The sequence below is a fragment of the Botryllus schlosseri genome, chromosome 5 (genome assembly GCF_051294905.1).
Source record: "Botryllus schlosseri isolate E-star chromosome 5, Bs_hap1, whole genome shotgun sequence".
NCBI lineage: Eukaryota > Metazoa > Chordata > Ascidiacea > Stolidobranchia > Styelidae > Botryllus > Botryllus schlosseri.
Window position 1 is genome coordinate 12,792,561 of NC_137240.1, and position 24,644 is coordinate 12,817,204.

Genomic DNA, 24,644 nt, shown 5'->3' on the forward strand with positions numbered 1-24,644 from the left:
TCGTACAGCGATGACTTATAAAACTTGTCATCCCGACCTCTACGCTTCTTATTTCGATGTATGATTTGTTAACCACCAATGTCTGTAGAAGTAAAGGTCGTCCGCATGTAGTTTGATGTCATCGCGAGCAGTGCTCAATTTAACTACGAGGAAGTAATTATAAACATTGCTGCTCACCATTTTATCGACTTGCATCGCACCATTAGCGTGACAGTTAAAAGGCAAAGCTTGCTGGTTGATATGCGTCAGTTTTATAGGAGGTTACCGATGTAACTTTACTTTCCATATGGGTTATATATAATAGAGATAATATTAAAGTGGCCGTCGCAGCCTACGAAATTGGCGGAAGCAACCCGTTTTAAGTGTGGCTGTAAGAGCTTACCTCGCCGAGAATAATATCCGTTAATATGTTGATAAAACTTTGGCGGCTTTTATTACGAACTTGTGATCACTGTTAGATTTGCAAGTAAGAAGCTTGTGATCAAATTCACGAATTCTAAGCGTAAATGAAACTGCAGTATGGCATATACATTGTACAATGTACACTGCATGCTTTACTCAATTCTCATTTACCAAAGCATCTGAAACCAACAGAGGAAAAGTATATTTTCATAAACAATTCATGATACCGGGAATTCAATGCGAAACGAGTTCGTCATGTGTACATTTGATTGCGAAATTCGGTCGATGAACCTTGCTGAGTCAAGATATTGCGCCCGGGATTTAAAATTATCGACCGTGCAGCTATCGTTAATAACCGGCCTTTCACACATATCCTCACAACAGTGTTTGCCAAGTTTTAAGGGCAAGCAGGGTGTGACAATATAAAGCACACATTCCTATGCTCAGTGGTGGTAAATCAGGTCGAAGATTCAGAAAAAAGACAGGACATATAAGCTGTATCGCCAAAATTTTACATGACCTTTCATAGAATCAGATAAATTATATACGTACCAGAATTTTGCGTCACGAGAATCTATTGCTTCGATTTACGTCTGTTGTTACCACCGGTTTACAGCCAATCGGTGGGCTTTTCGACAGTTCACGCCTATCAGCGTCATGGAATCAGCTGATTCTAGGTAGGTTTAGCTTACCTAGCAAGTCTTTGTTGCGCAACCGCCTCAGATATCTATTAGGTATGCGCAAATTGTTGAGATCATGTTGGGATGCATTCAATGCAGGTTGTAAAATCGAGACCGTTTGGTGATGATAAGACATCTAATAAACATAAAATGCAGATAATAGTTTCACGCGTAAATGCGCGGCTGTGCTAGTGGCATTGAAGTGTTGTGATTTCACTTGTTGTGTCAGCGTAGCGGGAATGAAGATAGCTCAGAAATTAGTACTTGGAGGAGGAAGGCCTATGCTAGTTATAGCAACCGGTTATGTGGGGTGAAGTCAATCGGCCGCTCCTGATTGGACGATTTAAGTAGGCGAGACTCTAACGTGCCACACCCGATCAGATTACGCAACACGATTACTGGAAGTATCGAGACGATAAAAGATCACGAACTTGTCAGTTTTCGCAACTCGCGACAGCCTATGGAGCTTTTTGCACCTTGGTCGGTTCACATTCGATAACAATCAACAATGTATTATGATCTAACAATAGCAGTATAATTGAAAAAGCAGAACTTGAGATATTTCATACCTAATTTGCCCCCAGGTTAGCGTTGATAGGGAATTTGCAGCGACATGAAGATAGTAACTACTTATACAATTCATATTGGGTTCAAGGTATTAGATGAGAGTGAAACTGTGCTCACGTTGAATGAAAAGTCTGTTTTAGAAAAGTTATAACATTTGAATCGCTCAATATAAAATATTTGAATTGTGAACGGATTGGCGTCTCCGAAGTTGGTTGAAATCTACTACCTACTTCCCTTATCTAAATCCCGTAGCTTATTCATCAGTGTCGAAATTTGAATACCGAGTATAATACAAGAGCCATTTCGCAACAGGTATTGTTATGTGAAGTGAACAGTCGGTCCCTTTAAGAATATCCGGGTAAATTTTAACGAAGGGAATTTGGAATCGTTCTTATTGTCTAATTCACTATTTATACTACCAAATGGCAACGCGATTAGTTGTATCTCGTTCGACCCAAGTGCTACGGCGTCAAATAATATATTTTACCGAAGAAGATCGCCTATCTACCTTGTAGAAAGCCAAGTTGCAGGTCAGAATTACTATGGCAAATATAACTAAAACCCTTTGTCAGTAGGCTATCCTGCTTATCACGTAAATTGACTGACATTTTGCTCAATGTTTTTTGTATTATAGTAGATGTGATAGGCCCAGCATATTATCATAGAGTATTATTGATGGATTCACTCTGTCGAACAAACAATGTCAAAAGATAACGCTACGACCGTGTCGCAGAACGCTAATTCTGCAGTTACCCACCCGTCGCGTATAGAATCGAATGTTAATCAATCAGAATCCAGCCCTCACAAAAAACTTGGAATCTTGAGAACCTTGATGAAAACCTTCGACCCAAATAAGAATTCTCCCCGCGATCAATCCGATAACGATCGCCAATCCAGCGCGACGGATTGCGACTCAAAAACTAACCAGAAGACTCTTGATATGTGGGCATTCTATTACTCTTAAATTGAATACAAGAATCGAACATCGTTTAGTATCCATAATCGAGCGACAATGAAGACAAACGACGAAGTCAAGTTACCGCTATCCTTGAAGATCGCGTCCGCTGGTCTCGCCGGATGTACGGCGGATCTGGTGACATTTCCGTTCGATACCATCAAAGTTTGGCTCATGGTGGGTACTATAGTTACAATGTTCATTCTAACACTATCGTAAACGGTCCGCCATAACCTGTAATGACTGTAATGTAGGAATACCTTTCAACTTAATCAATAATCGTTGAATATTGTGGGCTTCAATGCAGCATATTACAATCAGATGTCAGCAACGTATAGTACTTCTACTTTTTGGGGTACTCAAGCAGTATCTGCGTACTTGGACTACTTACTAAAGTGGTTATATAGAGTGGTTCACATCTACTTACCTAAATACAAAACTACATACATTTCGGATTCTATAAAGTATAAATTTATTTAGGATAAGTTTGCATCACTTCCATCAGTGGTGTCGTCATAAGATCTGCGTATTATAGCGCATGTATCACGATAACTGAATATATTTTCAAAGATTGCACCTATTTATAGTGGCATTAGGAATTCTACAGTGGTCGAGACTCGAGAAGATCCATCTTGACACCTTCGATTAACCGCTAAAAATATGCGACCCTCGATCAAGTTTACTTCCGCTTGTGGTAGTTTTGACATGTCTTGGTAATCGCAATGTCTAGTTGTAATTGCGTAGCAGCGCTGGTTACTTCGACCACCTCACAATCTTACGACAATGTAATCTTCAGATTTAACAGCCTTCATTTTATGCATACGAAGGTACGAGGAGAAAGTTCATCTCAGTCAAAGCCCAGCACAGCCGGCATGCGTTCGCTCGCCAGCGCCAAACCAAGCATGCCCTTCTCAGCGCACCCTATCACAAGTAAAATGAACGCCCCGGGAGCAGCTGGCTTTCATCAAGGAAGACCTATCCCGGCCGAGGCGCTGACGTTTCGCTATCCCGGGAGTCACGAAATGGCCATTTCGGAGATTTTCAACAAAAAGAGACACGCCATGAGAAATATAACTCCGACCGTGGTCACGGACATGCGTGGAGCAGACGGACATATCACGACAGATCGAAATGTGGCGGTCAGAACTGAAACCATCAAAGCGCACAAAAATTCGCACGCTACCACGGACAGTGCCATACATAAAATAGTGACGAACGTCAGAGTAAAGGGATTTAAATCCCTTTACGGCGGACTGGGCGCTGGACTGCAGAGGCAGATGCTCTTTTGCGGCGTGAGGATAGGATTTTATGATCATATCAAGAACTTCTACATGAGGAATTTACCGGGTAAACCATCAGTCACAACTGCCAAGTACTAACAGCTCTAGCCGCTAGATTATTCGAGGATTCGTCCGTGTCTTACTAACAGCATGTTCTCCTGTTATCCCCGGGCGATATTTCATTGACATCTAGTACTATGGTCCTATGGTCACTTATCTAATAAGTGTCGACTGTCGTGGATACAACGCATTTTCAGTGGACTCGTTTAATCCTTGATTGGTTATCTTTTAATTGATATCTCGTTACACCGGTCATGGTAAAGTAACTAGCATAACATTATAATGTAGGCTATATGCTATGAGGGGCAGGTACTCCAAGTCATATACTCAGAGGTGGTCATGTAACGAAGTACTTCTACTTTTTGAAGTACTTGAAGTAGAATTTTCCTACTCACACTACTTTTTAAGTAGATATCATTTTAGACTACTCCTACTTCTACTTGACAGTTTTCAGTTTTGTAGGCAAAAATAAGCTTAGAATACCTACTTACTCACTTACTTGTGAACCACTACTCCTACTTCTACTTGAGTAGAAATTCCGGAGTTACTTCTACTTCTACTTGAGTAGCGACGGTGACTACTTTGACCACCTCTGTAAAGTCATGGATCAGGGACAGTCGTGCAGCTACTCCGCCAATAGAGTAGAATATCACTGTCGGTATAAACCAATAAGAATATCAATATAATGCATTGCGGCTGATATCTGTTGATTTGAGTTGAGAAGAAAATATTTTGTAATTTTTCCTTATAGACACGCCGCAAAGTATAGTTCAAAGAATCCTGGCAAGCGCTACATCTGGATGTCTGGCGGTCATCATGTTTCAACCGACAGAAGTCGTCAAGATCCGAATGCAGGCAGACCTTACTCGTTACAGAAGCTCAATACACGCGTACAGGTATATGCATTATTTCTGAAATACCGCAGTTCCTATACTCAATTTCCGCCACCATTATGATGAATAAAGGTACGGCCAAAATGCCGGAAGTGAATCAACGCAAACCAGTTTTCCTGTCAACGAATCGGGCATTTTTCAGATCGATATACAAGATTGGTGGCTTGGGAGAGCTGTGGAAAGGCGTCGATGCAAACTGTGCGAGATTGGCAATCGTGAATGCGTGCGAATTAGTAACGTACGACATCGCCAAGGAATCGATAATCAAACGAAAATTGATGGAGGACGGATTTCCGTGTCATTTCGTCAGCGCCTTGTTCGCAGGTTAGTTAAAACTTCACTAAATTTCTCATCTGACAGAGACTACACCTCTGACTACACCGTAGCCACGAATCCGTGCGAATTTATTTCGATGTCGTTCTATCCGTGTTACCCCATGGCATGTCGAACAATGAGAGAAACGAGGGTCCCCAATGATCTTTTAACAATGAAATGTAGGTTTCGTGTAACGTCAACGGATTACCCTTATGCAAGCCTTCGCTCGATTCAACTGGTTTGGAGTTTGGAGTTCGAATACAGATAAAATTTCTTAATACCAAATACAGATTTGAATTTCTTGTGATCAACATACGGTAGTAGCTTGAATCTCTACTGGTCGTACTTTCTTCGAACTTCATTCTACGATTACCTTCAACGGTCTTCGATCAACGCATTCTTAACACTCACTACATTTGCGACGCCATTGGACCGTTCTAACGCATTTTTCCTCACAGGATTGGTGACGACCGTAGTTGCGAACCCTGTAGACGTAATCAAAACGCGGTACATGAACTCGGAAAAGGGAACGTACAAGAACCCCATTCAATGCGCAGCGCAGTTGGTCAAAAACGAAGGCATGTCAGCATTTTATAAAGGGTAAGCGTCGCAGAATATTCACTAACCCGTATCATTTAATAAACGATTTCTTGCTCACACAGATTCTTTCCTTCGTACGTCCGTATTGGGTTCTGGAACTTGGTAATGTTCGTCAGTTACGAGCAGTATAAAAAGTTTTTTAATCACGCATGGGCGGGAAAAACGGACTAACGACGACAGCGTTATCACCGCTCAGTGCCCATACGACGGACAAATATTTAAATAAAGGAGCCAACCTATTGGCTTGGCTCTTCAGTACAACGTGCATTTGTACATATATATATTCCTATTTTGTCTACGCTGAATGTTTCGTTGTCGAAAATACCAAGCGGCTACACGTTGTACGTCTCGCGGTGTGTTTGTGCATTTATCTCCGCGATGAAATCAGTCACTGTTTTTGAATGCTGTCTATATACACAATCGACAATGGGCGCAATACATCCTGGATAAGTTCTCTGACGACTGCAACCTCGTTATTTCATAATTGAGCCATGTAGTTGTCGATGACCTGACCTAGATAAATGAGATAGCGACCACAGGTTAATTGAACTGCAATTGTAGTGAGACACACTAGAAACAGCGACAAGCACGGTTCCGACCATGTAAGCCCGTGGGTTTTAAAACCCGGGTGGCGGAGCGAAACGAAATTTTAGCTACTTCTGTATTGACACTTACGATGAGCAACACCAAACCATGTACAATATATTTTTAATTAAAAGTGAGTTCTGATGGATTGCTGGGAAAACACGAGCATCGGGATTTCGAGGTTGATATTCCACGCAGTTGGTTGTTCAGTAAGTGTTACAAATGCCAATTTGTTATATCCACGACATCCATTAACGTCAATACAGAGCAGGTAGGCCTACTTGTTTAGTAATGTCTGCTTCATTTTCGATTCATAATGCGAGATCGCCGCTACCATAATCACCTGTGGAAGACCTGGCATTGGAACTAGAACGATGTATGTCAGGTGACAAATTTGTAAACGTTTCAGCTGGGATAGGATGTCGCTGGTCGTTTAGCTGGGTGACTTACTGTAGGTCTATCGACCATGCCAAATTGTGAAAACGGGCTCATCGGGATGCGGGTCGACGACATATGCCCAAACAAATTTAACACGCATCAACATAGTTTGCTCTAGTGCTCGTTAGAGTGAGTTGTTGAAGGGAACTGCAGCAGCGACTGACCGACTGTGAAGTCGTTGATGTCGATTGCAATCATAGGCTATACCTTGCCAATGATATAATGTCCACACAGTTATAAAGGACGAAGTCTCGAAACCGCCGTCAGCAGTCAGGGACATGATACGCTGTGTCTGCACCACTATACCCAATTAAGATTTGAAGAATTGTTTCAGTATGAACAGCACACAGCACCGCATATAGTCGTGTACCCGCTGTCATGATGATCAATTCTAACAACACCGCACAACTCATTAGTGGTGGGTTCACTGCTCGAACTGGGCCAACAGGACATATTAGGCGTTTCTATTTCTGTGTCACCGTTGGAGCACAAAATGTCCAACAGACTTCTATGATGAACCCGACGGTAAGTTTTACGTTGCATAATCAATAACAATAAGTGCTTTTTGGAGGTACAGAACTTCGATATACAATTGAAAGTTTATTAATATTGAAAGGACCCCGAATATTTTCGGCTGTTGATTTACAATGTTCTTTCCAATTCTCTACTATAGTTTCTGACGATTACCCCAAACGAGTGTCAGCCGAAAATATTCGGGTTCCATTTCAATATGAATATACGATTCAAATGCGAAATCAGTAAATTAATCATTTTAGTGAAATTTACATCGAATTAAAACACCGCAAGATTGTGATATAATGAGCAAATAAAACACATTATAGGCTTGACATAAGGGCTGGAGCTGGGGAAATTCTATTGTGCGTCGAACTTAAATTCAGTTAGGGAAGTTCTAGGTGCGAGCGATGACTTAACAATGACTAAAATATCAGGATGAAAAGCGGAACATGAAATCACGTCGTTGTTGTTTGTTATTTTGGTATTCATGGTGTTTCGACTACAGCAGTCATTAAACATTTCGGTAACGGTTTGCAAGATCACATTGGTGAGAGCGGGACAAAGGTGGAGGGATCCTGAGGTCATTATATACTTCATATCAAATTATGATTATTATAAGAAGCAAACTGAAGCATTTACCATTTGTATCATTCAACCTGGTTCTAGTATCATTTCACACTGAATGAAAAGTAATAATAGGTAATATAAAGGGACAAGCGATTAAAATGAAATAGCATGGGACGGTTGGCGAAGTTGATGTCATATCATGGTCCGTTAATGTCGGAAGCTGTCAATGAACACTTATACAGTTGTCGAATTTGAAGATAATGTTGGATGCACAGAGCCTCGATATACAATTGACTATAGTATATTAATATTGAAATGAACCCGAATATTTTCGGTTGACACTCGTCGGGGGTAATCGTCAGCAACTAGTATATAGTCGAGAATTGAGAAGAACATTGTATATAAACATTAAACCACCGTATCACAAAATATGACGTCACCGGCGTGAAATTTCGAAATCGAATCGAAGAAATTAAGCGGAACTGAAGTACTATTTTTAGAGGGTACACGAACTCCTATTGGCATATTTTCATAAAAGTCGACTTTAAGGCACACAAATGAAAGTGTGAAAGGCCTCTCTCGATTACTCGAAATCTGTCGTCTCGATAATTTTTCGCACAAACTGAAATATCCAACAAATGTTTTTCCATGGCAGAATTCATGTCATTTGCCTGTTCCGATTCAGGCTTGATACTATGAATCAAAGGCGACCTTTTCATAGGGCGTAATGCGCGTGTTCTAATAAATTCAGGGACATGCTGTTTTCTGTCATATTTGGTGATACCATTGTTTATATACGATGTTCTTTTCAATTGTTGCCGACGGTTACACCTGATGAGCGTCAGCCGAAAATATTCGGATTTATTTCAATATAAAGATATTATTTAATTGCCGAATTGTGAGCGACTTCAAAAGTTGCATGGGAGTCGAGAGCCACCTGCTTTATACTTCCCCTATCGAAATCTCGTAGTTTATTCATTGTCGAAATTTGAATAGCTAGTATAACACGAGGATGATTTCGCAACATGTATTGTTATCTGTACAATTGGTCTTACTCAGAGTTATCGGATAGATTCTGACGGGGGGTGGGGGTGGGGGAGGTATAGGAATCGTTCTAATTGTCTCTATTTACAGAACCAAATGAGAAATAGAGTAGCTATATATCGCCATGCCGCAGCGCCACGGCATCACATAATATATTTAGTCGGAGGAATTCACCTGTCTACTTTGTGTTAGGCCAAGTTGCAGGTAAGAATTACTATTATAAAAGTGACTAGAAGGGTTGTAACAGAAAACTGCATGTACTGAATATCATGTACATTGAATGGCCTTTTGCTCAATGTTATGATTTTTACTATATGCCCGGTAGGGATGGTGCGAACCCCTGAAAGGTTCGTGTGAACGCGAACGTGAACCTATGACGTCATTTGACATCATATTGCTAGTTCCAACCTTACATTTCAGAGAAGTGACATCCAAGCGACGACTTAAGCCACATTATGCCACAAAGCTGAAATACATGCTGATTTTTTAAACGTCACCAAATGTATCAACTGGAGTAATTGAATTCTATAATAATCCGTGACTTTGCAAATAATTTCGACGAGGACTTCCAAGGAAATAGTAGCTGCATCTAGATCAGACCGGACAATGTATTCAGCCTCTGACTATTGTTACATTGATATTGAGGAGAGTGTAAAACTGGTTTCTATACTTGCTACCGATTTCACCCCATAAACAAGTTATACACTAGCTAATACCCCAATCGCACGGATTCGGTTTTTATGATACAATAAACATATCAAATCAAGATGGATCCCGTAAGCCTGCTAGATTTTTTTACATTACACATCACCGATGTATTCCTAATATCAATTTCATTGATTGGTGTTATAAGCATCAATCGCTGACTATATCTACATGTACTGCATGTCGTTCTTGGTGTTGTGTGATTGCGGGTCAAGCTCACAGTAGATAGTCACTAAATATTCAAAAACAGGAAGCTGATTATTTCAAGTAAACTTTTGTAACAAAGCAAGTCAAGTTTTTGGTATCGGCAAAGTGCGTGATCGTCTAGTGTTGATCCTTTATGATGCCAGCGCCATATACAGATTCTGGTCCAATGGTGAAATGAAAAGAATTTCAACCAAAGATGATATAACGATGTGAAAAATTTTAATAGATTAAAAGGTTCACAGTGCAGAACCTACCAAGCTTCGTTTGTGAACGTGAACCTCTAAATTTCCGAGGTTTTATAATGACATGCAATATATGGAAAAGGTTCACAGGAGGGATGGTGTCAACGTGAGGTTCACGTTGGCGTTCTGTGTGTGAACCTCAGAAATTTAGAGGTTCACGTTCACAAACGAACCTCGGTAGGATCTGCGCTGTGAACCATTTTGATCTATTACAATTTTTCACTTCATTATAGCATCTTTGGTTGAAAGTATTTGCATTTCAGTGGCGGGCCACTCTATGCATGGCGCTGGAAGTATAAAAAATCAACACTAAACGAGTATATGCGCCTTGTCAATATCAAAAATTTTACTTGCTTTGTTACAATAAAAGTTTGCTCAAAATGTCCAACATTCTGTTTCTGAATAGTTAGTGAATCTCTGTTGTGAGCTTTACCCGCATTCACACAACATCAAGAGCGAAATACGCTACATGTAGGTAGCCAGTGAATGATGCTTATTCAACCAATCAATGAAATTGATGTCAAGAATACGTCGTTGTCGAATGTAAAACATCTAGCAGGCACTCCATCTTGATTTAATATGTTTATTGTATCATAAAAACGAAATCCTTTCAGGGGTTCGCACCATCCCTACGAGTACCGAGGTTCGTTTGCGACCGTGAAACTCTAAATTTGTGAGGTTCACACACAGAGTGCGAACGTGAACCTCACGTTCACACCATCCGTAGCATATTATAAAAGATTACCAGTGATGTTGCAAACCAATGTCAAAATATACCGCTATATGGCCGTGTCGCAGAGCGGTAATTCTGCAGTTACCCACCCATCGAGTATAGAATCGAATATTAATTAATCAGAATCCAACCCTCGCAAAAAGACTTGGAACTTTGAGAACCTTGGTGAAAACCTTCGACCCGATTAAGAATTCTTCCCGCGATCAATCTGATAACGATCTTCAATCCAGCGAAACGGATTGCGACTCAAAAACTAACCAGAAGACTCTTAATATGTGTATATTCTATTACTCATAAATTGAATAAAAGAATCGAACATCGTTTAGTGTCCATAATCAAGTGGTCGAAGCGACAATGAAGACAGACGACGAAGTCAAGTTACCGCTATCCCTGAAGATCGCATCCGCCGGTCTCGCTGGATGTACGGCGGACCTGGTGACATTTCCATTCGACACCATCAAAGTTTGGCTCATGGTATGTACTATAGTCGCACTGTTCATTCTAAGGCTATCGTGCACGGTCCGCCGTAAACCACTGACAGTAATATGAGGATACGTTTCAACGTAATCATTGCCAGCAGTTGGCTTCCAGACAGGATATAATAATCAGGAGTGGTCACTGGTCAGTAACAAAGTACTTTAACTTTTACGAAGTGCTCAAGTACGTTCGGACTAAAGGGGTATGCACTACTTACTAAAGAGGATGGGTTTTTATGCTACTTCCACTTCGACCTCACAGTTTTGTAAACAAAACTACTTAGTTTGTAAACCTTGAAGTGTAAAGTATTTGGGATAAGTTTGCATCGCTTTATCACAGACTTTGTCGAAAGATCCGCATGAAATGGTACCTATATATCACAGCAACTGAATATATTTCCCAAGATTGCACCTATTTGTATAGTGCCATTAGTCATTTTGCATTGGTCGCGAAAATTCATCCTGAAAAATTTCAAGTAGGCACCTACGATTAGCCGCTAAAAGTATGAGACCCCTCGAACAAGTCTACTTTCTGGAATTACTTACTTGACTACTTTTTAAACGTTTCATTGCAAATTTTCACTTGGAGTACTTTGGGCGTGTCTTGTGAATCACTAATTTAACTTTTAATTGTGTAGAAATTTTCGGCGTCGACTCTACTTATGCTTGATTAGCACGCCTGGTTACAATTCATCACAATGCAAGCGCCAGATTTGACTGCATTCATTTTATGCATGCGAAGGTACGAGGAGAAAGTTCAGCCCAGCCAAAGCCCATTCCAGGTGGCATGCCTTCTCTCGCTGGCGCCAAACCAAGCATGCCTTTCTCATCGCACGGTGCCATACATAAAATAATGACGAACGTCAGGCAGAACGGATATAGTTCCCTTTACGGCGGACTGAGCGCTGGACTGCAGAGGCAGGTGCTCTTTTGCGGCGTGAGAATAGGATTTTACGATCATATCAAGAACTTCTACATTAGAAATCTACCAGGTAGGCTATATACCATCAGTCTCATATACGAAGTACTAACGTTTGTAATAGCTAGATTATTCGAGGCGTCATCCGCGTCTTACTAACCGTATGTTCTGCTGTTATATATACGGGCTGACTTTTCCAATGAGCATTTATCTAGTGAGTGTCATAGGGTTGCATTTAAAACAAACGGAGTTTTTAAACACTTGATTTAAAACATGTTTTAAACAGTGTTTTAAACAAAGGCCGTTTTAAAAAAAATGTGTTTTTTTGTTATAAAATTATGCCAAAATACTTTCCCCAAAACAAGTTGTATGAGCCTACTGACAATTACCACCCGATATATCCGACGTATATCGATATGGGATGGTTGGAACCCTCAAAATAATCGATAAAAAGACATGTTTTAAACAAGGGCATAGTTTTAAACATGTTTGTTGTAATTGATTTTTGTTCCAAATTCTATCCTATAGTCATGGATACAACAAATTTCCAGTGAACTCGCTTAATCCCCGATTGGCTACCTCTTAATTCAGTGCTTTTAAACTTGTATGATGGTACGCACCTGTGTGAATGAAAAACATTGCAGTGCTGATGACGAACATGGTGCGGATGAGTGCAAATGAAAATCGTATATAATTGTTAGTTTTTCTGACGTGGAATAATTCAAATAAACCTAATAAAAATTCCAAGTGCAGTGGCCTCTTAACTTTTGTAGTTACGACGAAATTGTAAAAACTCATTTGACCTATGACGCACCACTACAATCGTAGCTTTGACAATAACCTTGTCTCGCGACAGCCGAAGTCAATTAGCATTACCGTACTGTAATTATTACGTAATCAAAAGTCTGGTTCGAAAGCGGGTGTAGTTGCAAGCATACATTGTATCAGCACGTCTGGGCCTGCGACACGCTGGAAAAATACGTCAATTCGAGTATCTGTTTTCTTTCGCTGAACAATCATCATATTTTCGTAATAGCAGTTCGATTAGCGCGATGCGCGAGGGTAGTAGTAAATGCCATCATTACTGACTAAAATTTGCAAGTCACTGTATCGCGAATTTTGGCCTCTTTAAGGGTTATTAAAGTATGGGTCGCAAAGGGTATAATTTTCGGTCGCCGCGGGACCACAGCGATCTGTTAATATATGTGTAACATTTTTGAATTTATTGCGAAAAATAAAATTCTGTTGATAGTTTTGACGTATCCAATGTCACTGGTAGCCTACTATTGCAAATAAGCGAGTCGCGCAGAAAATATGGCTTGATCATGAGAATGTGCCGACCTTTGTATTACACAAATTGTTTTGAATTCATGGTAAGATTTGCCCGACATCGTCGGAGATCGTTGGGATGAACTATAGTGTAGGAGTGTGCAACGAGTTAGTTCGAGCCTATGAGACACATTCATTTTGAGGCCAATCCCTATTGCGTCGGGCACGTGAAGACGTAAAGTTGTGGCCAACATACCGCTGATAAAATGCGGTGCCAAAAATATCAGCGGCGACAAAACCTTGGCCAAAAATGACCGTCGCTGTTTGGCCAAAACTTTCGATATGGATATGCTCTGCTGTCGAGATGGTCGGTAGGCGGCACTGAATAGTCCCGTTCCTGCAATATGAGTAGACAATATAGAAAATGGGTGTCAAACTCAAATTGCGTCGCGGCCGGATTCAAGACTTCAAGTCACTCGCGGGCCGGACCAGTCAGCTGATTTCAAAATGTTACCTCATGCCTTTGCTTTTCACGTGAATACTTTGTTATCAAGCATATATCGATAATACATACGGCTCATAGGGGTTTTATTCTAACATATCGCAACATCTTTATCCGCGAACATTGGAATTGGCAAAAATATGACGATAATCCGGTGGAATACAGTTAAGAACCGACCAAACAGTTGCGCTAACGACGATATAAGTTTCAAAAGTTGGCATATATCTATATGCTCACTTTGCTGTAGTCGTAATCTGGCGTTAGTCCAGCGTATATGCGCGGCGAGGAATACAAGATATTCAACAGTAAACGCGGACGTTGTAATTTTGATTATTATTATTAAATCTCTAATCGGGTTTCTCTTAAGTACGGGGACCTATCTGGTGGGAAGTCACACAGTCGTGCGATCATAGATATTTGAATTATATATTGGCGTTTTCGCTTCTGTGAATGACTACTTCTTGATTCATTTTTCAATAAAACTCTGAATTCAGTGTGCACTTTTTGTCTTCTCGAATTAGAGGGAGTGAAACCACAACGCCGTAGTCGGGTGGTTGGTTATAATGTATGTTTGACACCCCTGGCATAGTACAAATGCGACGCGCGGAGGAATTTGAATCACCTCAATTTGAAATCGCGAGCGTCCGACAAGTTTCGTAGAGCTGTGTTGGGTACATTTGTGGGGTGCGCGTTCTGTATGTCATATATGTCTGTAAATTCGTAGCATACTTACGGTAATATTAACAATGCATTCTTTTTTATGTGTTTGGCTCGGGTCGCGAGATGCCACTAAAACTCAGATTTTTGTCGTGGTCTGATAAGCTGCTTGAAGGATAATAAACTGTTCAATGTCAAATTAGATTGAGCTAACGAGTCGAACACAAGGTACCGCAACTTTCTTTGCTCTTATCATTTACTCGCGACACTGCAACTGGGAAAATCTTAAAAAGAACACAAGTTGTAGCAAGAGCAACGTATCTTAAGGTAGCGAGATTTAATGTGTCTACTCTCCTTGATGGTTTTGGAGCTTATTTTCCAAGCCATCAGGCCGAAACCTCAATACAAATTTTTGGATTTTCACCCTGTCGACGAACGGGAGCCTCAGAAACCTTCGTATCATCTCTTAAAAACGATTTCTGCCAGCAAGCATTGTTCACTCGGTGAAGATACGCTGTTTTTGGATAGTAGTGCTGCATGGTTCTAATAAATACCTGGTCATCCAAGCACCAGTAGACGATCTTGAACAAGTAAGGCCCCATAGTCCACGCTACGGTGGACTCAAGATCAGCGCTTTTTTGGGGCGGAAGAGGGCTGAGAAAATATTGTTTTGGGCCTGATTATAACGCACAACTAGATGACCGCATCGACCTAACAGTATAGCGGGGCTGTCAAACACACAACCGGTGGCGGACCGGATATGGTCCACCAGACGATTTCATCCGGTCCATTAAGAAATCTGTTGCAGACATAAGCAATCACCGGAGCTCACAATAAAGATGGCCCAATTCAGAACCTATACTCCACTTCACTCCTGTATACAGTTGATAGGCGAACCTTTGCTAGTGTGACGTCATATAAGCTGACAATGTGTTCATACCTCGTAGTAAAACCGTAGTAAAAAGCGTCCGGAGTTTGACCCACAAAAATATGGTAACCCTATGCTAAAGTAACTAGCATGACATCATAATGTAGGTTATATTGCGAGGGGACAGGTACTCCAATAGAATTTTCAATATAATGTAATGCTGTTGATATCTTGATTTGAGTTGAAAAGAACATATTCTGTATATAGACACTCCGCAAAGCATTGCTCAAAGAATTCTTGCAAGCCTTACATCTGGATGTCTGGCGGTCGTCATGTTTCAACCGACAGATGTCGTCAAGATCCGAATGCAAGCAGACCGTACGCGTTACAGAAGCTCAATACACGCGTACAGGTATCTGCATTATTTTTGGAATACCGCAGTTCCTATAGGTCCTACTCAATTTTCGCTAACATTATGATGAATAAAAGCAAGGCAAAGATACCAAAAGCTAACGCACATTTTCTTCCTGCAATGGGTGTAAGCGAACCGTGCATTTTTCAGATCGATATACAAGATTGGTGGCTTGCGAGAGCTATGGAAAGGCGTCGATGCAAACTGTGCGAGATTAGCGATCGTGAACGCTTGCGAATTAGTAACGTACGACATCGCCAAGGAGTCGATAATAAAACGGAAATTGATGGAGGACGGATTTCCGTGTCATTTCGTCAGCGCCTTGTTCGCGGGTTAGTTAAAACCTCACAAATTTTCCCATAGCAGAGACTCCACCACCGAAGCAGTAGCCTATACTCCACAGCATTGTGAATTTAATCCCCCGTCGATCTATCCGTGTTACCCCATGGCATGTCGAACAATGAGAAAAAAAAGAAGGTCCCCAATGATTTATCAACGATAAAATGTAGGTTTCATGTAACTCCACGGATTACCCTTATGCAAGCTTTCGCGCGATTCAGCTAGTTTGGAGTTCGAATCTCCAAATACGGATTTTAATTTCTTGTGATCCACAGTATCTCTACGATATGAAGTTTTACTGATCATACTTTCTTCCAACTTCATTCTACGATTACCTTTATCGGTCTTCGACCAACGTATTTAAACCCTCACTACATTTGCAACGCTATGGGACCGTTCTAACGCAATTTTACTCACAGGGCTGGTGACGACCGTGGTTGCGAACCCAGTGGACGTGATCAAAACACGGTACATGAACTCGGAAAAGGGAACGTACAAGAACCCCATTCAATGCGCAGCACAGCTGGTCAAAAACGAAGGCATGTCAGCATTCTATAAAGGGTAAGCGTCGCAGCATATTCGTCAACCCGTAACATTGAATAAACGATTTTCTTGCTCCGACAGATTCTTGCCTTCGTACGTCCGTATTGGGTTCTGGAACTTGGTAATGTTCGTCAGTTACGAGCAGTATAAAAAGTTTTTTAATCACGCATGGGCGGGAAAAACGGACTAACGACGACAGCGCTAACACTGCTCAGTGCTCATACGATGGAAAAATATTTGAATAAAAGAGCCAACTTATTGGCTTGGCTCTACAGTACAATGTACAATTGTATATAGATATTTTCCTATTTTGTTTACGTTGAATGCTTCGTTGTCGAAAATACCATGTGGCGCTACACCTTGTACGTCTCGCGGTGTATTTGTGCATTCATCTTCGCGATGAAATCGGTCACTGTTTTTTAATGTTGTCTATATACAGTATACACAATCGACAATGGACGCAATACATCCGGGAGAAGTTCTCTGCCTACTGCAACCTCGGTATTTCATAATTGAGCCATGTCGTTGTAGTTGTCGTTGTCGAAGAACTGGACCATAGATACCTAAATGAGAAAGCGATCGTAGCGGAATTGGACGACAATAGCAAAAACACACAATAGAAACAGCGGCAAGCACGGTTTGGACAATGCACGTCACGTGGTTATAAAAGACGAAGTCTCGAAAGAGCCGTCAGCAGCGAGTGACATGATGAGCCGCGCCTCTATCATTACCCAACCCAGATTCGAAGAATTGTTTCAGGCTGAACAGCATCACTGCATCGCATATAGTCGCGTACCCGCTGTCGTGATGGTTAATTTTACGAAGTCCATAACACCTCACAACTTATCAGTGGTGGATTCACTTCTCGGACTGGGCCAACAGGACATATTAGACCAGTGGTTCCCAACCGTTTTCGGGTTGTGGCACACTAGAAAAACTATAAAACGCTCGCGGCACACTTTGCAAATAAGTTGCTTTTTCAAAAATATAAATGAGTGCGGTAATGCGATGGCTATACTTACTTGTACGAACATATATACGACTGAAACGAGGTTAAATTGCATTACTGACAGCATATACCATACCCGCATTCGTCTTAAATTCTAGTACCTAACATGATGTAGGATTAGAAATGAGAGTCATACTCATCCGTTTTTGTGGAAGCAGTGTTTTAAAAATCGGGACGTCTCGTATATCAATGAGCTGCCCTTCTGTGGAAACATTCCTTGATTCATTGCTTCCGTATGAACTAATTGGTTCCATTGTAATGGTCACATATCACTCACATGTATTTATTTTTCAGCTATGAAGTAGTTAGATGAGCTATTTATCCAGTTCATTTCCAAAATTAGAAAAATATTCGCGGCAGACCTGAGAATCTGTGGCGGCACACTAATGTTCAGCGACACACTCAGTTTGGGAATTACTGCATTAGGCGTTTCTATTTCTGTGTCACCGCTAGAGCACAAATGTCCAACAGGCTTCTATGATGAACCCACTGATAGGTTTTACGCTGCATAATCAATACGAGCTTCTTGGAGGTACAGAACTTCAATATACCATTGAATAGTATATTGATATTGAAATGAATCCGAATAAAAACAGCACAAGATTGTCATATATTGAACAAATAGATCACATAGGATTGACATAAGTGCCGCAGCTGGGGACGTTCTATTGTGCGTCGAACTTAAATTCAGTTGGGGAAGTTCTAGGTGCGAGCGATGGCCTAACAATGAATAAAATATCAGAATGAAAAGCGGAACAGAAATCACGTCGTTGTTGCTGGTTATTTTGGTATTCATGGTGTTTCGTCATTTTACATTTCGATAACTGTTATTTGCAAGATCGCATTGGCGAAAGCCGGACTATGGTGGAGAGAACTTGAGGCCATTACACTCCATATCAAATTATAATTATTATAAAAAGCAAACTGAAACATTTTTCATTTGTATCATTCAACCTGGCTCTAATTCATCAGCTCACACGGAATGAAAAGTAACAATAGGTAATATAAAAGAGACAAGCGATGGGCATGGAATGGCAAGTGACGGTAGACGAAGTTGATGTCATGTCATGTTTCGTTAATGTCGAAAGGTGCCAATATACTGTTGTCGAATTTGAAGAGACTGTTTGTTGGAGGTAACGAACTTTAATATACAATTGAATAATATATTACCATATTGAAATGAACCCGACTATTTTCGGCTGACACTCGTCGGCGGTCATCGTCAGCAACTAGCCGAAAATTGGAAATAACATCGTATATCAACAATCGTATGACCAAAGATGACGACAGTGGCGTGAAATTTCTAAATCGAGTCGAAAAGGTCGCTTAGGAAGCGAGTGGCGCAGTTGGTTAAACAATTCGGTTGGTGGTTCGAGTCTCGGCTCTGCATTGTTTCCATGTGTCGGGGGCTTATCTGGGCTCCTCATCGCCGAACCCGCTGTAAATACAGCGCATTAAAAAGCTCAGAGGAAGAACCCGAGCTCTTGAAAGATGGCAGCAAATGACTCAAGACAAGTGTACTGAAATATGTGTATGTGTATGAAAATTACTGTGCGGGCGCACATGACCAAGTTGTTGCAAGCGCCAATTACGAATGTCAATAAACAAAGAAACAAACAAACGAAGAGGTCGCTTTAGGCTCAAGTTGAACTGAAGTACTATTATCAGAGGATACACGAACTCGTGTTGGCGTGTTTTAATAAAAGTCGACTCCAATACTGACAAATGATGTGTGAACGGCCTCTCTTTACGACGCAAAATCTGTCGTCTCGATAATTTTTCGTACGAACTGAATTATCCAACAAATGTTTCCCGATGGAAGACTTCATGTCATTTGCCGGTTCTGATTCAAGTTTGAGACGATGAGTCAAGGCGATCTTTTCATCGAGCATAATGCGCGTGTTCTAATAAATTCAGTAACATGCTGTTTTCTGTCATATTTGGTGATACGATTGGTGATATACGAAGTTCTTTTCAAGTATCTACTAATTGCAGACGGTTGCCCCTGACGAGTGTCAGCCGAAATTAGTCGAAGTTATTTCAATATGAATATATTATCCAGATGTCGAATTGTGACCGACTTCAAAAGTTGCATGGGATCCGAACGAGAGCCACCTGCTCTATACTTCCCTTAACGAAATCTCGTTGCTTATTCATTGTCGAGATTTGAAGTGCGAGTATAACACGAGGATGATTTCTCGACAGGTATTGTTATATGTACAATTGGTCATACTCAAAGTATTCGCATAGATTCTGGCGGGGGAGGGGTATAGGAATCGTTCTAATTGTATTTATTTATAGAACCAAATGAGAATAAGAGTAGGTATATTTATATTGCACAAACTCCGCACCGCGGCATCAAATAATTTATTTTGTCGGGGGAAATCGCCTGTCTACTTTGTATTAGGTCAAGTTCCAGGTCAGACTTACTATTATAAAAGTGATTGGAAGGGTTATATTAGTAGACTATACTGCTTATCACGTATATTGAATGACCTTTGCGCAATTTTATGATATTTAGAATATGCCTAGCATATTATAAAAGAGTACTGGTGATTGATCGCAAAATCAAAATCAATGTCAAAATAGAACGCTACGACAGTGTCCCAGAACGGCAATTCTGCAGTAACCCATCCGTCGAGTATAGATTCGAATGGTAATCAATCAGAATCCAGCCCTCGCAAAAAACATGGAATTTTGAGAACCTTGACCCAATTAGGAATTTCTTTGCGATCAATCCGATAACGAACGCCAATCCAGCTAGGCGGATTGCTAAGCAGAAGACTCATGATATGTTTGCATTCTATTACTCCTAAATTCAATATATAGATTGAACATCGTTTGGTATCCGTTTGGTCCGCCGTAATCCACAGACTTTAATGTGAAGACGTTTCAACCTAACCATTAACAGTTGAGAATTGTCGGCTTCAATACAGGATAATACAATCAGAGGGGTTCAGTAACGAAGTACTTCTTATTTTTCAGAATGCTCAAGTACGTTCAGCCTACTTTCATTATATATTGAAGTGGTTATGTTTTTAGACTACCTACACTTCACTGTGCTATAGGCGAAACTACATACTTTTTAAACTTTGGATATGATAAAGTATCGGGTAGTAATGCATAAGTTTGCACCCCGCTCATCTCTGACAGTATCAAGGATCTACGTGAGAGAGTCTCTATATCACGGTAACTGAACATATGTTCGAAGATTACGCCTATTTTGTAATGACATTATTCATTTTGCATTGGTCGCGAAGATCCATCCTGAAATTTCGAAAGTAAGCGATCCCCGACCAAATCGACTTTCTGAAATTATACTTGACTACTCTTTGGGCCTTTCATTTTCTACTTCCACTCGCAGTAGTTAGGGCTTGTCTCGTGAATCGCTACTTTAACTTGTAATTGAGTAGAAATTTATGGCGTCACCCCTACTGATACTTGAGCAGCAGCGCTGACTACTTTTACACCCTCTCGTTACAATTCATCACAAGTTTGCGGACAATGCAAGCGCAAGCTTTGACAGCATTCATTTTATGCATACGAAGGTACGAGGAGAAAGTACAGCCCTGCTAAAGCGATGCCAAGTCGGCAAGCCTTTTCTCACCGGTGCTAAGTCAAGCATGCCCTTAACGCACCCTATCACAATTACAATGAACGCCCGGGAAGCAGCGGGGTTTCATTCAAGGAAGACCTATCCTGGCCGAGGCTCAGACGTTTCGATATCCAGCGAGTCACAACATAGCCGTTTCGGAGATTTTCCACAATAAGAGACACGCCATGAGAAATATAACTCCGAGCGTGGTCGCGAACACGCGGGGGACAGATGGACATATCACGTCACATCGAAATGTGGCTGTCAGAACTGAAACTATCAAAGCGCTCAAAAATTCGCACGCCGCCACGGACAGTGCCATTCATAGAATAGTGATGAACGTCAGACTGAAGGAATTTAAATCCCTTTACGGGGACTAAGTGCTGGATTGCGGAGGCAAATGCTCTTTTGCGGCGTGAGAATAGGATCATACGATCATATCAAAAACTTCTTATACATTAGAATTCTGCCAGGTAAACCACCATAGTCAAACTAACCGTATGCTCTCCCGTTTCCATTAGGCGATATTTTGTCGTCATCTAGTACCTGCTGTTCGAAAGATAACTTATGAAGTAGGTGTTTACGGGCACTTGGGAATAACAGATTTCCAGTGGACTAGTTTAAACCTCATATACCTGTGGCCATACCAACCTTTTTCACACCAAGAACTACTTCCTGGGTACTGATTAATGCGAAAGGCTACCGGTTACTCCCGTCGTGTATCCATCCGAGGTTGGATTTCTTCACTTAGGCATTCAGAGCACTGGGCAGGAATTCCACATGGTTTATAGTTTTGACTCGAGACAAGTCGAGTCATTTTCAATTCACCACCGAGTCAAGTCCGAGTCCAAGTCAGCGAGTATAGAGGGTCGAGTCCGAGTCATAGTCTTGTGACTCGTATTTGAGTCCAAGTCATTGTGTTCATTGTTCAATTTTGATTTCAATCCGGTTCAATCCACTTTTTCAATTCTGGTCGAGTGATCTAAAATGGCTCGCATTCATATTATCGTGATTTGCCTCAGTCCTAACAGTTTCTGGCATGATTTTGAAGTATCGGGACTGATAGACGAAATACCAGTAATGTGGTAACTTTACTATTCTAGGAAGTTACAATGACATGTATGTCTTGGCTGTCCCAGTCTCGAGTCAAGCGCAATGACTCTAGTACAAGTCGAGTCAATACAGGATAGACTATATTAGAACTGTGGAGATACGCCAAAAAGAATATCAATAGAATGGAATGCTGTTGATATCTGTTAATTTGAGTTGAGAAGAAAATCGTCCGTTAATTTTTTCGTTGTAGACACTCCGCAAAGTATAGTTCAAAGAATCCTGTCAAGCGCCATACATCTGGGTGTCTGACGATCATCATATTTCAACCGAGAGACGTCGTCATGATCAGAATGTCGAAAGACTTTCAACGTTACAGAGGTCAAATTCACGCGTACAGGTACTTGCATTATTTCTAAAATACTACAGTTCCTATGTTTGATGTCCGCCACCATCATGACGAGTAAAGGTATGACAAAGATGCCTAAAGCTAATTAACGTGAAACATTCTTTCCGTTTACGAACCGGGGAAATTTCAGATCGATATACAAGATCGGTGGCGTGAGAGAGCTATTCAAAGGCATCAATGCAAATTGCGCGAGATTGGCAATCGTGAATACATGCGAATTAGTAACGTACGACATCGCTAAGGAGTCGATAATTAATCGGAAATTGATGGAGGACAGATTTCCGTGTCATTGCGTCAGCGCCTTGTTTGCGGGTTAGTTAAAAACATTTACGTCGTGGCTAATTCCATACGTATCGTAGGCCCCGAATGTAGGATTTGAAGTAACGTCTACGTGGGTTGCCCTTGAGCAAGCGTTGATGTGATTCAGCTGGTTTGCAGTTAGCTGTCAAGCGGAATGTAGGCTACACCCCGACGACTTCTAATCCCTAAATTTTGTTTTGAATTGCTAAATAATCCGCAACGACTCGATATCTCTAGAGTGGACGTTAGACATCATCATCATCATTGGTTTATTAGCAATTTTATCAGTTCAATACACCACAAAAAATGCGATACAATGAAAAGAAAGGAAGATGTCGAAGCGACTAGGAGTTGTCTATGGAATCGGACACCCACCTTGGCCTAGGCGATGTAAAGAGGAGGCATGCACACTGAATGAAAGTAAAGAAGATAGTATAGAAAAGGAAGCGACAAGAAATAGGGCGGCATGTCAGGGGAAACGAGATCGATAGGTCAGTCGCGGTCCGGTAATCTTGAGGATGGACTGTATAGACGTGGATTTCTTAGGGCCAAAGTGTGCTACATTATACGCGTTACTACACAGACTACATCTACAACGGCATTTGACTGTTCTGATACATTTTACCTCACAGGTTTGGTAACGACTGTGGTTGCGAACCCGCGGTAGACGTAATCAAACACGGTACATGAGCTCGGAGACGGGAACGTACAAGAACCCCATTCAATGCGCGGCACAGCTGGTCAAAAACGAGGGCATGGCAACAAAGGGTAAGCGTCGGAGTATATTTGTATTTCCGTATCGTTTAACATACGATTTTGTTGCTCCGACAGATTCCTGCCTTCGTACATCCGTATTGGGTTCTGGAGCTTGGTAATGTTCGTCAGTTACGAGCAGTATAAAAGATTTTTGATTACGCATGGGTGGGTAAAACGGACTAACGACAACAGCGGTATCACTGCTCACAGTGCTCAGTGCTCATACGATGAAAAAATATTGAGTACGCAACCTCTTGGCTTGACTCTACAGTACAACGTACAATTGTACATGGATTGGATATATTCCTATTTTGTTTACGCTGAATGTTTTATTGACAAAAATACAAAGTGGCTATATATTGTACGTCTCGCGGTGTACTTGTGCATTTATCTTCGCGATGAAATCAGTCACTGTTTTTGAATGTTGCCTATCCAGTGTTTCCCAAACTTTTTTGAGCTACCGCCCCTCTGGACAACAAATAATTTGCTAGCGCCCCCCGACACCCCCTCACCACGCCTAAATGATGAACGTAAAGTTGTTCCGTATTTATTACAGCTAATATTGAGGCGGACGATGCTGATGTATTATCACTAGGGCCATTTCTATATGACCTTAAAAAATCAATTATATGACTTTATTTTTGGGAAAATATGACTTTATATGACTTTATGCGAAACTCGTGTATTTTCTCATGTAACCAACGTCACTCATGGAACTGTCGAGTAAAACATGAACAACATAACAGTAATA

General features: G+C 41.1%; 1 protein-coding gene and 1 long non-coding RNA gene across 6 annotated transcripts; one reads left to right on the forward strand and one right to left on the reverse strand.

Moving 5' to 3' along the window:
* The first annotated feature begins 235 nt into the window (after positions 1–235).
* On the forward strand, positions 236–24,329 carry LOC145439057 (dicarboxylate carrier SLC25A8-like). Of its 5 annotated transcripts, none has more exons than XM_080316527.1 (7): positions 236–2,179; positions 11,116–11,263; positions 12,008–12,257; positions 15,748–15,892; positions 16,043–16,224; positions 16,651–16,792; positions 23,969–24,329. In XM_080316527.1, exons 2-7 carry the CDS (start codon positions 11,144–11,146, stop codon positions 24,312–24,314), a joined length of 1,185 nt encoding a protein of 394 aa, XP_080172653.1. In that variant the 5' UTR covers positions 236–2,179; positions 11,116–11,143; the 3' UTR covers positions 24,315–24,329. The 5 variants fall into 5 exon arrangements, with proteins under 5 accessions (XP_080172653.1, XP_080172651.1, XP_080172652.1 ...); XM_080316525.1 differs by lacking the exons at positions 11,116–11,263; positions 12,008–12,257; positions 15,748–15,892; ... (1 more) ...; positions 16,651–16,792; positions 23,969–24,329 and adding exons at positions 2,643–2,781; positions 3,432–3,951; positions 4,696–4,840; ... (1 more) ...; positions 5,611–5,752; positions 5,815–6,211 and having other exon boundaries at positions 1,369–2,179; XM_080316526.1 differs by lacking the exon at positions 236–2,179 and adding an exon at positions 8,968–9,106.
* On the reverse strand, positions 4,195–4,662 carry LOC145439063 (uncharacterized). Its single transcript, XR_013915085.1, has 2 exons — positions 4,532–4,662; positions 4,195–4,270 (listed from the first exon to the last, which is right to left on the reverse strand). It is a non-coding gene; the product is annotated as an uncharacterized LOC145439063 (long non-coding RNA).
* Positions 24,330–24,644: the final 315 nt, after the last annotated feature.

What these genes read in the sequence shown, in the direction of transcription:
- LOC145439057 (XM_080316525.1), top strand. Translation starts at nt 2,662, where the DNA reads ATGAAGACAAACGACGAAGTCAAGTTACCGCTATCCTTGAAGATCGCG. An exon ending in CTACATGAGGAATTTACCGG is followed by an intron (nt 3,952 to 4,695) that starts GTAAACCATCAG and finishes TTTTCCTTATAG; the next exon opens with ACACGCCGCAAAGTATAGTT. An exon ending in AGCTCAATACACGCGTACAG is followed by an intron (nt 4,841 to 4,979) that starts GTATATGCATTA and finishes GGCATTTTTCAG; the next exon opens with ATCGATATACAAGATTGGTG.